General features: G+C 40.1%; 1 protein-coding gene across 1 annotated transcript in view; it reads right to left on the bottom strand.

Moving 5' to 3' along the window:
• THOP1 (thimet oligopeptidase 1) overlaps positions 1 to 18,941 on the bottom strand; it is a 45,266-nt gene extending 26,325 nt beyond the window's left edge. Inside the window, exons 1-4 of the mRNA XM_074304480.1 lie at positions 18,697 to 18,941; positions 13,310 to 13,513; positions 11,746 to 11,894; positions 3,345 to 3,452 (exon numbers count right to left, since the gene is read on the bottom strand). Coding sequence (XP_074160581.1) covers positions 3,345 to 3,452; positions 11,746 to 11,894; positions 13,310 to 13,513; positions 18,697 to 18,712 — 477 coding nt within the window. The 5' untranslated portion in view covers positions 18,713 to 18,941. The remainder of the gene's footprint in view (positions 1 to 3,344; positions 3,453 to 11,745; positions 11,895 to 13,309; positions 13,514 to 18,696) is intronic.
• Positions 18,942 to 19,240: the final 299 nt, after the last annotated feature.

Genomic DNA, 19,240 nt, shown 5'->3' with positions numbered 1-19,240 from the left:
ACAATTTACAAGAAAAGAAAGACACTCATGAATATAATTTCTTCTACTAATACATATTATTTTCTCGAATTGGTAATTTGTTGTTATATATTTTGAATCTTCCCTGATATTCTATTAGGCATATGACAATGTTCTCTTTTGTTTTGTTTTTACTTTATATTTCTTTTTTCTTATTCAGCTTTTAAAAATAAACTTAAGTTAAAAAATCATTTATCAAGAATCTACTACATACAAGGCACTGCTCAGTTCTCAATTCTAATAAGAAGGAAAAGGAGTAGTTTGTCTAAAGAGATCTATGTGGATAAACATTAGCCAAACAAGATTTTAAAGACAGATATAGAAAATGAAAAGTAAAAGATCAACTAAGTACTTATAAGTGCCTTCATATTGACCATTAACTGCAAACAGAAATACAAAAGAAAGATAGTTTCTGCCCTTGGTCTTAGGAGAACAGAGTCAGGAAGCCCAAATTTAAGATTGAGCATAACTGCTTAAGAAACTTAAGGGTTAAAAAAAAAAAAAAAAAAAAAAAAAAAGCTTTTTAAAATTACATTGAAAAAAAGAGAAAGGTCAAAGGAGGAATACATTCAAGGCTTAGGATGGATGAAGTGATGGTGACAATGGGAAAAAGGCAGAACTAATCCAGTTTTATTTTGTTTGTTTTGTCTCCTGAGAAGAATTACCTTGGTACTGCAAAGGTCAGATTGAAAAAATGCTAATAGAGAACCGATATTAAAGATAAGTAAGAAGAAAGAAAGAAAGAACACTTCATGCTGCTTTTGATGAGCTCAAGTTCAAGTGATGAACTATGCCCTTAGCAGGGACCTGAAAAAGTCAGGAGGTTCAATGATGGGCAAGTCCCTGTTGGGGAGCCATCTCTGAAAGATGAAAAAGAGGAGAAGACAACATAAGAGAAGAACAAATGTCCCAGTTCTTTAAAAAAAAAAAAAAATCTTGTAAACTACCAACTAATTATTAGGAAAATTCTGAAAGTTCTTCTAAAAGGATAATTAATGAACATCTAAGAAAAGAAAGAACCAGGAAGGCTTTAATAAGAACAGGTCATCTCAAACCAACCTCTCTTCCTTTTTATGTCAGGGTTATTAGACATTTTATGGATACAATTCACCTAGATTCTAGTAAATAAGGCATTCAATAAAATCTCATGCTCTCCCTACAAATGAGATAAAATGATATGAGACAGATGATAGGACTTAAGAATGAGATGAATGGACTAATGGCTCAATGTTAAGCTGGAATATGGCTTCAAGGGGGGGCCTCAGGGCATTGTATGTTTTTTACTGAATTTTCACTAAGGATGGGGGTTGTAGGTTCATCAGGTATATTTATTAAATCCACAAGTGACAGAAAGCTGGAAAGTCAGTTACCTCATTGTACAGCAGAATACAGAATTCTAAGGAGTTTGAATAGTTACATTATTTCATTGAATCTAAGATAAAATATAGGAATGAGGGGCCTGGGCTTGTGATTTTGTTGATATGAGGAACTCCTGGGTATGGAAATTCTTTCTGACAGGGCAGAACAGCACCTTCTCTGCAATCTGGAGTTGTAAAAGTTACCTGGTACAGTGAAATATTAAGTAATTTGCCTGGGGAGACAGAGCCAGTATCAGAAAAAAGAACTTAAATTTAGGACTTCCTGTCTTGAGTGTTGGTCTTCAGCAATTATGCAAAGCTCTATAAAACTATCACATTTAATGGGCATAAGTATATAGTCTTATACTTGATTAAATAAATGCCATAAGATATCTAGACCCCACATCTACAGAGAAGCTCATCTGAAAAAAACCTGTGTCATAGTAACCCACAAGCTCAGAGTGAGTCAAGGGTGTGCTCCAGCAGTCAAAAAAAAAAAAAAAAAAAAAAGCTAATGAAGCCACTGGGAAGGGGAAAAAAAAAAGTAAAGCAAACTGTCTAAAACCAAGGAGTTGATAGTGCCAGGATATTCGACTCTGATTGGTTTATCTCTATGTTCAATTCCGGACTCCATATTTAGGAAGGATATTGAGTTGAAGAAATTCCAAGAAAGGCAAGCAGGATAGTAAAGAACTTTCAAAATCTTGCCTCATGAGGATTAACAGAAGGAACTGGGGACATTTCATCTGAAGAAAAAAAAAAAGACTTGGAGGAACATGATAGTTAAAGAAAGGGTTGCCTTGACTAAGAAAGATTAGAGGATTTCCATTTGTCCTCACAGGGGAGAACCAGGTACAATGGGAAGAATTAACAAAAAAGCAGACTTAGAGGATTTCAGGGAAATTTTCCTGACAATTCATAACATGAGATGGGCTTTCTTGAAACATAATGGGTTTCCAAAAACGTTTATTGCAACATATTTTACAACTCAAGAGAACTGAAAACAAAGCCATAGAACTGAGAATGGCTAGATAAACTGCAGAATATAAATATACAGAATATTGTTACTTCAGAGAGACTTGGAAAGATCTGAATGAAACTATACAGAATAAAGTAGGCACAGTAATGTAAAGATAAACAACAAAACACCTAGGAATACAGATGAATGCAATGACCATTCTTAACTTCAGAGGGCTCTTCTCTTCTGTTGCCTAATTGTCAGAACAGAGGATTCTGTGAGGGTTACTGGGAAGTTCCAGTGCTCTTTTTTAAAAACATCAATAAAACATTTTCCCCCTAAATAGCAAAAACAAAGGGTTTTCCTTTCCTAGAAGTCTTTAAGCAAAGATTGAATGATCGGTTGTTATAGATGGGCATGTTGTAGATGAAATACAGGCTATACTCAATGGTCTCAATGGCCATGCTCAAAGCGCTACTTCCCAACTCATAGATTTTATTCTGACATTCCACACCACCCCTTCAATGAAAATAAACAAATGTAAGGAAAATGTTGATGTGGATGAATACATTAACTTTTTTTATTCAGTTTCCTTACTTTGGCATGTTTCTTAAAAGTGGAAAAAAGGGAGACTGTCAAACCCCCAGCTATTTCTCAGATAAAACAGTGCCTCTAAAGCTGAAAGAGACCTTTTGAGATCACTTGAGGTTTCAAACGAGGAAGACATTTGCCCAAAATGACAAAGGGAATAATTGGTAGAGAAGAGAAAAGGTTTCCCATGAGAAGGGCCTCTTGAGACATTAGGATGGTCACCACCAAGACATCCAGTCACAAAACATTAATGCATAAGACTGCAAAGGGCTACCAATTTATGTGCATAGTAAGAAGAGAGGGAGGAAGCCCATGTCATTGAACCTCATGGATTCCTCACAAGACTATCCCAATAATATGACTTAATTTCAATTTGGCCACAGCTTGTACCTGTATGAACACACATTGAGAGTTCTTACTTCTTGAGTTTCTTCCGGGAGGTGCAGTCCATTCCGCTTCCCCAGCTTAACTAACCTATCCAGGTATCTCTTGGCTTCTGGCCTCAATGAGTCTACTGAAACTTTCTCCTAGGAAAATGAGAAAAACACATTTAAAGATCACTTCAAAGGACACTATTTCAAAATTATAAAACATGAGAGCTCAGAGGGATCTCAGAGTCTCACTGAGTCTAACTATTTTACAGAGGAGGAAAATAAGCCTCAGAGGGGAAATGACTTCCAGTTCAGTGGCAAGAAACTCACTGTCTCCTCAGGGCTGCTTATTCCATGTGGGAACAGGTATAATAGTTACATTTTCTCTTATGCTTGGCTGAAATTTGCTTTTCTATAAATTCTATCCTATAAGATCCTAAGTCCTGAGGATAAGCCGAACAAGTTTATTGCCCATGACATTGCATGTCAGAATACAGCAATCAGGGGTCCCCCAGGTTTCTCTTCTATAGGTTAAATATCTTTAGTTCTTTCATCCAGTCCTTAGACAGCGACTCCAGTGTTCTCACTTCTTAGGATGCTTCTAAAACATTATGGCTAAAATCACAGAACAGATGAAGTGGACCTCAGCAGCTAGGTAAAAGCTTTTAGTTTAATGCTTAGACAAAAGGAAATCTTACTCTCGATAAATGACTGCCAAGACCCTGCTCAATGATCCATCTTTTAAACAGCTGTTTTCTCCAAAATCAAAATGAAATTTGGCTCTCTGCAACTTCTCCCATTTGTTCCTAGTTCTGCTCCCTAAGGCCAAGAGAACAATACTAACCCTTACCCCACATAACAACCCTTCAAATATCAGGGATCAGTTATCATGTTTCCCTGAGACTTCTTCTCTCTAGTTCATTCAACCAATCCTCATGTGGTATGAACTTATTCATCCAGTTTGTCATTCTCATGACACTTTCCATCTAATCAATGTCCCTCTTAAACCATGATGCCCCAAAATGGAACACAATATTTTTGATGAGGTCTGACAATAGCTGAGTACAGTGAGACTATCACCATTGTATCTCTTAAAAGAACTTTCTTAATGAAGTCCAAAAAGGAATTGTGTTTTTTGGTTCCCCCATGGCATTCCTGATTCTTAGAACTGCCTATCCATATTTTTCCCATGTTATACTTGTAAAGCTGATTTTCTTTATGTAAGCTCAAGACTTAACATTTATTCCACTTGAATTTCCTCTTATTAGTCCCAGCCTGATGCATTAGATACCAAGATCCTCTTGGATCCTGATTCTGTCACCTGCTTTGTTAGTCATTTATCTCATCTGTGTGTTGCCCACAATTCAAACAACCTCTGTTTTTAATTCAAATCACTGATAAAATTAAGCAGCACAGGGCCAAGCACAGATCCCTAAGACACTCCCAAAGATCTCCCACCCTCCAGATAATTATTTTTAGACTTTAGTCATCCAAAAAGTTTTGAATCCATCTAATTATATCCCTGTTTAATCCATTTAATTATATGCCTGTTTAATCCATCTCTCTCCATTTTCACCATATGGCAGGAGATGCTTTTATTAAAAGTCTGCTGGGGAAAAAAAAAAGGGAAAATAAACAGCTTTGCTGAAATCCAGGTAAATTATATTCACAGCATTCTCATCTATCAATCAAAAAAGGAAATGAGATTAGTCTGGTATAACCTATTCTTGATAAAGTCATGTTGCCTCTCTTTTATTACTATAGACTTGCCAACCATATTTTTAATAATTGTTCTAGAATCTTCACAGGCATCAAAGTCAAACTAAGAACCTAATGTATGGAGACTCTGTTTTCATTCCTCTTCATGAAAATAAGGAATAAAATTGCTCTTCTCCAATCCTGTGGTGTTTTATTCCATGATGATCTTTTCTCCTCCCACTCCAAGGCCCTTGAGATTGGGTTTCTTTATCTCACCCAACCTGGAACTGCCATTCAGGGGCAAGCTGAATGCTATTGTTGCTCAGCATTAAAGTTTGGATCTGTTGTTTCCAAAGTGAGCTAGTTCACCTTTCCTTAGGTGGTCTAAGCGAGGTCTCCCCTTCTTTAGGGAGCCTGGTGTCCCCCTACTCTCAGAAGTTTATCATATTGGTGCCAGACTTCGAGAAGACTATCAGCTTTAGACTTACTGCAAATGAGAACTTGGTTTGAATACTCCATGAGCCTCAGTCTCCCTTACAGGTATATAACACTCCCCATCTTTAGTGATTTTTCAAGCATCACTGAGAGCTCAGCTCTCATAGCTTCCAGTTCTTTTAGTACCCAAGGGCATAATTTACAATTTGAATTCATTAATGGCATTAAGGTGCTCTCTTTTTATCAAGTAACATAGCCTGGGTAAAAACTCCCGTCTAATTGTCAGCTATCACCGTCCCACCAAACAAAAATAAAGCTTTCCTCTCCCCTTTAAGCCTCCTTTGTCTTCCAAAATAGCAAAATAAAAGGAATATTTTTTGCTTTCCTTATCATTCCTCTTTCTGTGACTCTACCATGTTCAATTACTAAGCTTTGACTCTATCTCCACTGGTGAGTTCTCTTGTGCATAGACATTGGTCTTTTCTGATAAATCCTATTTGTCTTCTCACTGGAATTATATTCCTCTGTAGCTTCAAATTTTCATTTTTGTGTATTTCCTTTCCTTCCAGGATGGCTTTCTCTTAAAGCATTTTAATCCATGGGATTTTACCAATCTTTTACCCAAATTCTTTGAAATCTGCTCTCCTAAAATCTAGGATGCATTTCAAACTATACCCAGACTTCTTCTATTCTATCACAAACTCTAGGTCAATTAGGAGCTAGAAGGGTTCCATCGTTCTCCCAACCCAAACCAGGTCCATCATTTATGATAATCAAACCCAGAATTCCCCCTTTTAGTTCATCTGTCTTTTAAAAGATGAATTATGACTACAGCAGTTAAGCAATTAGTAGGTGCTTTACTTTTGGCAGAGAACTTCAGCATGTGTCTTGATAACTTATATCCTCTAGCACTGCTATATCATACTTCTATGCTAAACTTGTTAGCTATTTCCCAATTTCCTCATCTACTTCCTCCTTCTGTCCAGATAATCTGTAGTATACTCCAAAGAATAAAATTACTTACTCAAACACTTTCCAAAATTCTCTTCCTCAATGGTTCCTAGATTTTTTCCTATAAGCGTACCCTTTTAATATATAATATTCCTACCATCTTATCTGTTCTATTTCTTTTTAATAAAGTATACCTATCCAGAGCTATAATTCAGTCACACCAAATCTTGGTGATAACCAGGAAATCAAACTTGGCCCCTCTCAGCATAACCTAGCCTGATTTCTTTTTGGACATCTATATAGATGTATGTGTCATACTACCATATTACTTTCCTTGGGCACTTGTAGATATACCAAATGCTACTTCTTTGACCTTCTTTGTAGTTTCTACAATATCTAACTTGGAAGACAGACATATTTTTGTTTAAAGTTTTTTTTTATTAGATTTGCAACAAATCTAACATTGTTTTCTTAAAGTGAAATTTTATTAATATATTTTGTTTCATTTTTTCATTTACCATTTCTTCTTTTGTATCCCTCTCTTTCAACACCTTCCAGAAAGCCATTCTTTATAACCAAGGAAAAAAAAAATTTTTTTGGGGGGGGGGGGCGGGGGTGAGGCAATTGGTGTTAAGTGACTTGCAAAATCATATAGCTAGTAAGTGCTAAGTGTCTGAGGCTGGATTTGAACTCAGGAGCTGCTCACTTCAGGACCAGTATTTTATCCACTGTACCATCTAGCTGCCCCAACAATTTTTTTTTTAAAGAAAAAAAAATCAACTAATCAATACATTCCCCCCAAATCTGACAATAAATGTAATGCTCCATACCCATAAACAAAAAAATGGAGGGAAGAGGTAGACAAGGACAAAGGTCTTTAATATAATCACCAGAAGTAAGTGCTATGCATTTTAAGTCCTGAGAGGACTGGTTCCATTTTGAAAAGGCTCTAGAGATGCAACAAAAAGGCATCTCTTTTGTCTGGGGCCAGACTTGTTCTTTGTAATTCTGAAACATTAATTTTCAACTGATTAGTTGCTATCGTCACTATATATAGTTTTCTTGACTTTGCTCCCCTCACTTAGCATCCCTTCACATAAGTCATTCTATACTTCTCTAAATTTGTCATAATAATTTTTACAACTCAGTAATATGCCAATACATTCATAATTGGTTAACTTTTCCCAAGTTGATAGACACCAACTTTTTTCTAGTGATTTGCCACACAAAAATCAGTGGATATGAAGCCCCCCCCCCCCGCTTTTTTTTTTTTAAAGCAATGACATCCTTGGGAAGTAGACCTATCAATGAAATAAAAGATTAATGAAATGGAATGAAGGTTAAATGGTATTGACATTGTAACCATAAATATGCTCATCTTTGGTTATCTTTATCAGTATTTTTGGCTTGAAATCAAGCTTAGGATTGTTTTGACTTGAATTTTCCTTGTTAGTGATTTGGAGTATTCCAAGACTATATAAATATATAAGACTAGTAATAGTTTGCAATTTTTCTTTTGAGAACTGGCAAAATACATTCTCATCTAATTCTATATTGTAAGCCATGATCCAAAAAGCCAAATCACATTCTCAGCTGCCACTTTCTTAATGAACAATTCACTTTCCAAATTAATTTTTTTCATTGCCATCCCTTGTGTTCAAAAGGTAAAAGTAAAGAAAACATATCTTGCATCCTTATGCAAGTTTCTTGCCTAAATATTTCACGGGCATTGGCAATCTAGTTAGATTTCTTCTGGAAGTCATTTGTGACCATGTAAATCACCAGAAGTGAGAGCAATCTGTTTTAAGTACTGAGAAGTCCTGTTGTCTCTCAATTATAATCCTTCTCTGGGAGGAGATTTCTTTTCTGTAAAATCTTTTCCTCTGTGAGCAGGTTTCTGGGGAAGCTTCTGGAGCCTCCAGCCAGAGCAAAGGTAGAATCTCAAATCCTCTTCTTCCTGAATCCTGGCTCTGAATCTCCTGGAGCTTCCCTGAAGTTCTCCCGGGAAGTCTTATTCTTATCCCAATCTAGACTCTCTCCTTCCAGACTGCCGTCCAAACTCAATGTCCCTGGAGGCAGCCTTGGTGGCTCCTTATATTCTCCCAGAGAATGGGCTTGTGGGTATTTCTTACTGACCAATAAGCAAGCTCCTTTAAAGTATTCCTTCAAAGGTATAGACTTCCTTAAAGATTTGAACTAAAGGTGTGAACTCTGAGCTGGAGAATTGTTAAGCACCAACTTAGCACTTAGTAAGAACTGTTCACTGTTGTGCTTTGAATACACCCTGCAATATTATCATAGACTTCCTTTGTGGTCAGGCTGGCAAAAACCTGCCTCAATACTTTTTTTTTTTTTCCCCTGTAGCTATTTATTTATTTATGTTGGTGCACATGGCTTTATAAATCATGTTGGGAGAGAAAAATCTGAGCAAAAGGGAAAAACCATGGGAAGGATAAAAAAAAAAAAAAAAAAAAGAAAAAGAAAAAAGAAAAAAAAAAGAAAAGAAAAGAAGTGAATCTAGCATGTGTTGATTTATATGGTTGTTATTCCATAATCTGTTCTTCAATTCATATAAGTCTTCCCAAGTTTCTTCCAACTCCATTCAATCTCTTTCTCTAGATGCAAATGCCATTTTCTGTCCAGAGTCTATTGGGATTGCTTTGGATCACTGAACCACTGAGAAGAACCAAGTCTTTCATAGTTTATCATCACACAATCTTGCTGTTACTATGTACACTGTATTCATGGTTCTGCTTGTTTCGCTCAACATCAGTTTGTGTAAATCTTTCCTGCCTTAATACATCTAAGCAGGGAATAACTAACAACTCTAGCTCTGCCTAATGGATCTCCTCTTCTCTGGAGCTCTACTACATCATTCTTGGGAAGACCAGAAACTTTTTCCTTTTCAAAATAGCCAGATCCTTCTCCTTTAACAAGAGGGAAAATATCAAACCTGTTTTTAAGTTCTGATTCTTCAGGCACCCTTTTCCTGTCCTCTTCTGGGTAAATCTCTTCTATTTGCATACACCTCAAGTCTTCTCTTCTTTTACTCTAAAACTTCTCTCTCCCCTAAAACCTTACTTCAGTCTCCTTTAGGACCCTTCCTCCTCCCTAACAACTGTGGGTAAAGAGGTGTTGTTCTAGGCCTTTCACCTTCTCTTCCCAGAAGAAGCTCAGCTCACAATGGGGACACCAGGAATAGCTATTAAGCAATAGCAGAAATAGAAACATCACACACTCAATGCAAGTCAAAGAATAATTTCTTTACTCTCCATAATGTCCATAATGGACAACTGTCCAGATTAAGTCTCATAAAGGAAGGTAGGGCAGTCAAAGGCCCGTTTCCCATCCACTGACCTTACTCAACATTTAGATTTCTTCTCGGGTTGATGAAGACCACATTAGGCATACCAGTATTGTGGCTAAAGCACTCATCTCGGCATCAGAAGACCTGAGTTCAAATCTTGCCTCAGATATTTACTAGGTCTACAACATTTCCCTGAAACCAGTCAGACTTAGTTTCCTCATAAAATGGACCTAAATGTATCTACCTCAAAGGGCCATTATAGAAATCAAACAAAATAATGGATGTAAAGAATGTGGACAAGGAATGAGGAGACCAACAATGGACATGGCATCCATCTTGTCATCACCACTGCTGCCTACAATTGCTAATGTGAAAGTAATTCTGAAAAGCACAAATGGGTGGTACAGCCGACAAATGGGAAGGGCAGAATCAGAAGGCATGGACCTGGAGGTCAGCTCCACAACTTTGTTATCGTGGAGCCAAGGGAAAACCCCAATCCAAGCTGCCGAATGGGGATGAGAAGACATACCATTGGCTTCCTCAACTAGAATGCTTCATCAAACAAGCTGTTCCCATGATACAAATGCCTTGACCTATCCTGGAGTCTGGGGAGCTAGTTTGTGTTGCTGCTAAGTCAGTTCACAACTTTCTCCTCCCTATTTCCACCCATGAGCAAACACATTTACTGTGACACACTTTGTGGTGATGGGAAAATTGAAGAGAAAATCGGACTGTTCCTCCATTAAATTCCTATGCCAGCTCTGTCCTTTCTGAATGGACCGGTTAACAGTTTTCTTCCCTGGGGGAACAAATGATGTAAAAAATAACAAAAAGGACAGGTTCAGGGAAACCTGGGAAGACTTAAGTGAACTGTTGAAGAACAGCTTATACAATAACAAGAATACTGCAAAGAAAAAGAACTTTGCATGACATATGAACTCTGAACAATACAATGATCAACCAGTTTAGCAGAGGCTCACCGATGAAACATGTCTCCCATATTACCCATGGCAGAAAGACAATAGACTCAAAAGGCAGGATAGGGCATAAGTTTTCAGACATAGCCAACGTGGGAATTTATTTTGCTTGACTTTGCATGTTTGTAACAAAGGTTTTTTTTGGAAGGGGATAGATCAATAGTGAGTAGTGGACACAGCAATGTCATTTAAAAAAAGAGAGAAGGGTAACTGAAGCATTTTTTTAATGCACAGAAATGAGTAGAAAGCAAAAGGAATTAGCTACAGACAAGGTCAACTTTTAAAGTTACATGTTAAATTTATTATATAATTAAAAGGAATAGCCAGCTGTACATATTTCATTCTCATCCCAGTTTACTATCCTCTTCTCCCATGCTACCAGGAATCTGGAAATGCCAATTTGACTTGGTGTTTAAGTTGAGAATAATTTTTTTTTTTTAGCTGAATGGGAATGTTACCTCAGTAAGTCTGAGTACCAACTCTACCTTCCTTGGAAGGCCAATGAAAAGTTCTCTTCCCTGGGAGAATGGCTGAAGAAAAATCATGGTTTAGGAATGGGATGGACTAGGAACTACACCAAATATGAATAATTGAGAGAAACCTGGACTTTCCAGATGCACAATGAAGAAAGCAAAACCAAGCTAATAAGCTATTAAGAAATCTAAGAAGCAGTTAAGTGGGGCACTTAAATGGCACAGTGGATAGAGCATCAGCCCTAGAGTCAGACAGACATGAGTTCAAATCTAGCCTCAGACACTTAATACTTGCAAGCAAGTCACTTAATTCCAATTGCCTCGGGGGAAAAAAAAAGGGAGAGAAAGAAAGAAAGAAAAGAAGAAAGCAGTTAAGTTCTGAATGACTCCTTTGAAGCCCATCTTTCCCAACTCTGGATATACAACAGGTTCTATGCAATCCAATACAGGTTCTATGCAATCCAATACAGTTGTATTGATCTACTTTGCTTACAAATTGCTCTTTGTTTCTAGAAGGGTGAGATGGTTTTAGGAGGGAGAGAAGTGAAGGCATAAAACCTAAGGCAACAGTAAATTACAAGAGAAGTCCTTCCCCCTCTGGTACTCACCTGCAGCCAAACAATTCTCTGGTATACATCCTGCCTCATGCTCATCTCGACATCAAACTCAGAGAGCTTTTTGTCAGCTTCAGTACTGGCTGTTCGGATATCTTTGGAGGGGGAGACATGCTGTGGGAAATCCAGAATGTTTCTCTGAACTGAAAAAAGGTCAAGGAGGGAAAAGTAGGTTAGATTGGGCAAGTGATCAAGCAACAAACACCAATTTTAAATCCTCCTCCATGAGTCACAAAATAAATATGAGAGCCTCACCTGATTTTCCTAACAGCCCTGAAACAGACAGGACTGGTCTTACTAAATGGCGATTTTTACAAATGAGAAAAAGGTCAAGTCCAGTAGCCAAAGTACAGCAGAACAAGAAAATGCTAAACATTAGAGGAGGGGGAGACCTGTGATTTCACTGGCATGAAACCCCAGTGAGGAAGAACCTACTACAACCTACTACAAGCAGATCTGCTCTGGACCTTGAGCCTCCCCAAGGAGCTGGTCCACTGATTGGTCATGTGACTACTGTGGTGAGACCTCCAGGACATAAACCAACAAAGGCCTTTCATAGGTATTGGCAATTAAGCCAAGCTCTTAAGAAAGGGAGGACCTCTAAAAAGTGGTAGGTAAAAAGGAGAAGCATCCCAGGCAAAGAAATATCATAGATGGGAACAGTAAGCTAACTTGTGTATCTCAAAAAAGGAATGCAAAAAGGGGTTCAGACAAAGGCTAAATGACCAATAGATTACTAGAATTTAGTGCTGGGAAATCACTGGTTCAACCCTTTCATTTTATATATAAGGACACACAAATAGAAAATAGAAAGGTGGGAATTAGAATCTGAGACTTCTCATTCCCTGTCCAGCCATCTTTCCAGCATAAGATGCCACCTCTTCTATTTGGTTGGGGGAATTCTCATTTTAGGTAGTGGCTGAATTAAACAGATTCTATGATCCCTTTCAGTCCTGGGACCATGTGATTCAACAGAATAGCAAACCAGAGCTGCCAGATGTTGTCATAACATTTTCCACCTTGGATTTAAGGGTTACCACTAGTCCTTAAATAAAAGCATTTATAAGCAGAGTAAGAGAAGAGCCAGTGTCTGGGAAAGGGGAAGTAGGATATAAATGGAAGTGAAGGTGATGTTAAAAACAAAGGATACCAATAATATTTTTTAAGGGGAGGGACAGATAGAGAGACAGATGGGTGGGGGAACTAATAGCATAGGATATTCCACACCCTTATTACCCAATTTATATTATTAAGTAATTAGGCAAGGGTGGAAGGTGACCAAAAAAAAACCAAGAAAAAACAGAAGATGTCCAGATTTGGCAAGAGAAACTGAAAACAGTTCCCTGACACATCATAAATAGGTAGGCTTAGAGAGGTGAAAAAGGACTCAAATTTCAAAGCTGTAACCTGAGTTAGCTCTTAGGTGTAAGTCTGTAATTCAAACTGTTTTTAGTTTCCTGGCGCTTAGCTAACTGATGAGTTAGATCTTTGAACTGTGCTCAACTAGTTTGCATTGGGTAGGAGCCAGTCACCAGCAGGGTCACGGCCTGGAGTTTACCTGTGTATTCCACTTCTACATCAGCCAACGCCTTGAGAGTACTCTCATAGGATACATCTTCAAACTCTTGTGATCCCACTTGATCATATACACGCTTGGTTTTTTCAATGAGTTCATTGGTAAGATTTTCAATCTGCCCTGCTGTCAAATCCCACCGTAAGCAGTTTGTCACAGAACATGGAGACACATTATCCAGGACATCTCCTGCACGACAAAAACAATCATATGGATTGGTGAAATGGCTAAGCTCATGCTTGCTGACACCCAACAAGGTCACCCAGCTCCAACCTTGAAGCCTCTTAGAAAACCAAAGCTCATCTTTCTTTAGGCTACAGGGAGGGAAAGTGAAGTGCAAACTGGTTTTCTGGAAGTGAAAGAAACAAATTTCATATTTCTTTCTGCATCATCTTCCTCTACAATGTACAAAATAGTCTAAGAGATTGAAGCTTCAAATACCATCAAACATTTATAAGACATTAATCAAAGTTCAAAGTGTTTGGAACAAAAAAAGACCTACCCAATTTGACTACTACAGAGATCACTCACAGAAAGCTGAATTATTTATTAGAATCTCAAGAAGCAGACCCCATCCTGGTCTGTGAGCCAAATTTCACAGCAGGATAAGGCCAGAGCCTTGAAAATGCTTACCGTTTTTATACATTTCAGACAAAGAACCTCCAAAATCCCGCCCTCTATATGTTGTGATTGGTCACATAAGTCAACTGTTCCCCTAGTTGGTCAGTGGAGTGTAGTAGACAAGGTGATATACAGCTTCTTCGGCCATGTTGGACAATGAAATGTAGTCCAGGCCTTATCTAAAATCACATGACTCTGGAGAAGCTGAAATTGAGGCCTATAGTCTTGATCTACTTTAGCTAACAGTCTCTGATCAATATATGCTGTAAGTTCTTTCCCTGTAGTTCATATGTTCTCATAACACTCTGTCCTCTTCCTTTTATTTAAACTTGTTTATGTTTCTCTTACTGGATTCCTTTGAGACTGCAATGCCCATAGGGGTAGAGACATCATTCCTTTTTGTATCTTTCCTGGCACTGAGTACAGTGCTCTGCATAGACACTAAATAAATGTGCACTGAATCAAAGAACCTTTCTCTCCAGCTAATCAAATATCAAGTCCAGACATTTCCATATTCATTAAATTGCTTCCTGCTCTTATTTGCCCCCTTCTTAAAGGGGGGAATGAGGGGCGGAGGGAAAAGAGAGGGAAGGGAGGGAAAAATGAGAGGGGATATATTTTGTTTTGGTGTAACAAATAATCCCAAACAAACTCTCAATAGTGACTCCAACTGATGGTTTTCATCTCTTTCTACTTTGTCATTTCACAACAACAAAAAGCATACATTTCATTTTGATACAATGGTAGCAACACTGTATTTGGCTCAAATTTTGTTTCTTTTTTAAAATTATTATTCTTAAAAAAATTTTAAGCTTTTTATTTTCCAAACTTATGCAGAGATACTTTTCAAAATTCACCCTTGCAAAATCTTATGTTGCAAATTTTTTTCTCCCTCCCTTTCTTCCACCTCCTCCCATAGACGGCAAGTAATCCAATATATGTTAAACATGTGTAGTTCTTCTATACATATTTCCACAATTATAATGTTGCACAAGAAAAAAATCAGATCAAAAAGGGAAAAAAGAGAAAGAAAATAAAATGCAAACAAACAACAAAAAAGAGAAAATACTATGTGGGAATCCATACTTAGTCCCCACACTTCTCTTTCTGGGTGCAGATGGCTCTTTCCATCCCAAGACCATTGGAACTGGCCTGAATTACTCTGCTGTTGAAAAGAGCCACATCTATCAAAACTGATCATCACATAATCTTGTTGCTGTAATCAATGTTTTCTTAATTCTAATAACTTCCCTTTGTATCAGTTCATGTAAATCTCTCCAGCCCTTTCTGAAATCATCCTGCTGATATTTTAATAATTCACATACCATAACTTATTCAGCCATTCTCCAACTGATGGGCACCCACTCAGTTTCCAGTTTCTTGCCACTACAAAAAGAGCTGTTCAAATATTTTTACACATGTGGGTTCTTTCCCTTTTTTAATGATCTCTTTGGCATAAGCCCAGTAGAGACACTGCTGAATCAAAGGGTATGCACAATTTGGAAGCCCTTTGGTCATAGTTCCATATTGCTTTCCAAAATGGTTAGTTCAATTCACAACTCCACTGACAAGAAATTAGTGTCTCAGTTTTCCCACATACCTCCCCCTCCAACATTCATCATTATCTTTTTCTGTCATCTCTGCCATTTTAAAAGATATGTAGCGTACCTCAGAGTTGTCTCAATTTGCATTTCTCTGATTAATAGTGATTTAGAACATATTTCATATGAGTAGAAATGGTTTTAATTTCTTCATCTGAAAATTATCTATTCCTATCCTTTAACCATTTTTCATCAATTGGAGAATGGCTTATATTCTTATAAATTTGAGTCAATTCTCTATTTATTTTAGAAATGAGGCCAATGCCTGCTTGGATATAATCTTTTTACACCCCCCCACCCCCCCCCCCAGTTTACTACTTCTCTTCTAATCTTGCCTGCACTGCACTTTGTACAAAAACTTTTTGCATCCCATTTTGTATTCCATAATGTTCTCTAGTTATTTTTTGGTCACAAATTCTTTCCTTCTCCACAGGTCTGAGAGGTAAACTATCCTCTGTTCTAATTTGCTTATAGTATCACTTTTTATTTCTAAATCATGAATTCATTTTGACCTTATTTTGGTATAGGGTGTTAGGTGTGGGTCAATCTGACTTATATAAACTTCCTCAGGGGGCCACATCTGGCCCGAGGGCCGTAGTTTGAGAACCCCTGGTCTAAAGAATAAAATTAGGGCAGCTAGAAGGCACAGTTGATAAGAGTGCCAGGCCCAGAATCAGCAAGATTTATTCTCCTGTGTTCAAATACAGTTTCAGACACTTAATAGTTATGTGACCCTAAGTTAAGTCCCTTTACCCTGTTTACCTCAGTTACTCCTCTGTAAAATGAGCTATTGAAGGAAGTGGTAAACCATTCCAGTATTTTTGCCAAGAAAACCCCAATTAGGGTCATGGAGAGTTGGACATGATTTAACAACAACAGTATAAAGTAAGTACATATTGTTTCTCTGGACCTTGAAGGTCCTTGACAATATGGCCGCAACTAACTTTCCAACACTATTTTGCATGGCAAAATGTAAGCCAAATTGGACTTCTCCACTCCCTGTTCTTCCACATTCTCTTACTTTGCTCACTTTCCTGGAATGGATCACCTATTCTTTCATACCAGCCACCACCTCTTCTCTGACCTTTTCAAACAAAAGTAATTTCATCTTCCTCAAATTTCTCCTAATACTCTGGACTTCTCTACATTTCACCACCTCTATCATCATTTGTGTACATATTTTAATAGTTCTATTGAAATCTAAGTTTCTCTAGAAGAAGGACTTTTCCATCTTTTTATTCATTGTACCCAGTCTTTCTGGTTCCTGAGCCCAAGCTCAGCAGTTCTGCAGAGAAGGACGTTATCTAACAGAATGAGAAGCCCCAACTTTTGCACTCAAACACTGGGGCAAGATGGAGGAGTTTGGAAGGGCTCAGAGCCCCAAACTCACATGAGAGCCCAGTGAACCAAGGAAATATACTCTAGGGGGCAGCTAGGTGGCGCAGTGGATAGAGCACCAGCCCTGAATTCAGGAGGACCTGCGTTCAAATCTGGTCTCAGACACTTAACACTTCCTAGCTGTGTGACCCTGGGCAAGTGGGGGGGGGGGATTTTTTAAAAAAAGAAAAAAGAAAAAAAGGAGGAAATATACTCTAGTATATAGAATAGAAAGTGTAGATCTGGTGAAATAAGCAGCCTTAGGCTTTCCTGGGGGCAATCTGGCTTCCCAATCCCGGACAAGGCCTACATCTGGAAGGGGAAAGTTGATTGGGCTGTCTGCTTCTCCGGAGAGGACACAGGTACCTAGGCTCTCAGGTACAGAACAGAATGAGCCACCCTACCTTTCCTGAAAGGATCTATCACCTGAAAGAGAGAGGAGCCAATGGGAAGACCTCTAGGCTCTGAGAGGGAATAACAAGTGGGACTGAGCTGAAGATCTAGGCTTCTGTTTCCAGAGGCCAAATCACGTCTGGTAGTCAGGATTAGGAGGCCAGGTGCCTTCTGAGAGGACCCAGAGCCTTGGGCTCCCTGGGAAGAGGTGGTGACCCAGAGGACTTGGGGACAGATTCTATCACTTCTTTCTCAATTACCCCATGCCCCCCAAACTGCTGGTGACTTCCCTGGCAATTATTTTCATTTATGTCAGATAAACAATAGATGGGCAGATAAATATGTTAGCACGTCTTATAATACAATTACAAGGAAGGAAAAGTGTGATTTTGCCTTTCTTCTTTTCCTAAGGCGCTTGGCACAGAGCTCCACACGCAGTGCTTACTATTTGTGACTAACTCACCAGCACGCGTCACTTCACCTGTTTCTTCCTCTGTAAGACGAAAGGATTGTACTAGATCACCTCCGATCCGCTCCCATTCTAAAACTGATCTTTGGGACCGGAGGTGTAGACGAGGGGATCCAGCAGGATCATACTGCCTCAGCTTCGTAACTGAGGAGGGTCCCAAGAGGCCCGGCAGGTCTACAGCATTAGGTTTAGTCGGGATTACCAGGGGGCCGGCTGTCTACAAACTTAGGCCTAAGGAGGCTCGGGAGCAGGCAGGATCAAAAGACAGTAAGTGAAAAAGGACGGATCCGAACCCGGGACCTGGCTCCACATCCAGTGTTCCGGGCCTTAGCCCCCTGCCGCTCTCTCCTACTTTGTACAGGAGGAAAATGTCCCCGGAGGAGTGATCTGTCCCCGGGTGATAAGGATCCAGGCCTTCTGTCACGGACCGCAGTCCCGGCCTGCAGCCCCAGGGCAGCCCTGGTGGTCCTGAGGGGGAACGGAGGAGCTCCCCACACGCGGACTACCAGAGGCTGTGCGCCCCGGGTTCCGGGGTGGTCAGAGGAGCTGTGCTCCAGGACTCCAGCTTTCCGTACCTAGGACTACGGGGAGGTCCTGGCTCAGGCCTCAGGAAGGGGGCGTCTGAGGGGTATATTCCGGGACTACCACCGGGGGCTCTAGCCGGGGGGTCCCTTGGTAGAGGGGGGAGGGGCCCACATTCCGGGACCGGGGCCCCCTGCAGCCAGAGAACTACAGGGGGCTTCGGCTCGTGGTCCCGGAGCTGGAGGGGGCGGTCTAGGGAGCGGTGTTCCAGCAGCCGGCTCCCATCCCCGGCCCGCGAGGCCGCTCCGCTCCTTCCCCCGCAGGAGGGAGCGCCGCGGCGGGAGCGGCGCGGACAGTGGCCCTGGGCCAGGAGAGACGCAGGGTGGTACCTGTGGGGGGCGCCATGGCGGCGGCGGCGGCGGCGGGGCCCGGGCTGCGGCGGCACTGGATGTGCAGGTGGCGCTCAGACCGAGGAGTGCGGCTTCGAAGGCCCCTCCTCCGCGGACTAGAGAAATAGAGCAGCCGCCCGGGGAATTTTGGGAGCTCGGCGGAACCATAGAGGCGAGGGGACAGAGGGACAAAGAGCCCGCCTCCTGCTTCCGCCTGGAGCCGTCTAGGATCCTGGAGGACTGGGTCTTCCCTGAGTCAGCTAGCTCCCAACCCGAAGAGTGGTGGAGGTGGCCTAGAGGTTGCCTACGGTGCCGAGCGCGCGCCGGTTCCCATGGAAACCTCGTTGCGCATCCTCCCTCCTGGCTCGCGGCCTGGCCGGGGACCCCAAGCTGTGAGAACAGGAAGTCATTTCATTTCACTCGTGAGAAAGCTGAGGCGCAGACAGGGCGACAAGATGCAAATAAATGTGTTCTACTAGTTATATTCGGGATAAGTGGGGAATAATTACCAAAGGGAGGCCCTGGAATTAGGTAGGGAAGTCTT

The sequence above is a fragment of the Sminthopsis crassicaudata genome, chromosome 1 (assembly GCF_048593235.1).
Source record: "Sminthopsis crassicaudata isolate SCR6 chromosome 1, ASM4859323v1, whole genome shotgun sequence".
Lineage (NCBI taxonomy): Eukaryota > Metazoa > Chordata > Mammalia > Dasyuromorphia > Dasyuridae > Sminthopsis > Sminthopsis crassicaudata.
This window is presented reverse-complemented; position numbering and strand designations above follow the sequence as displayed.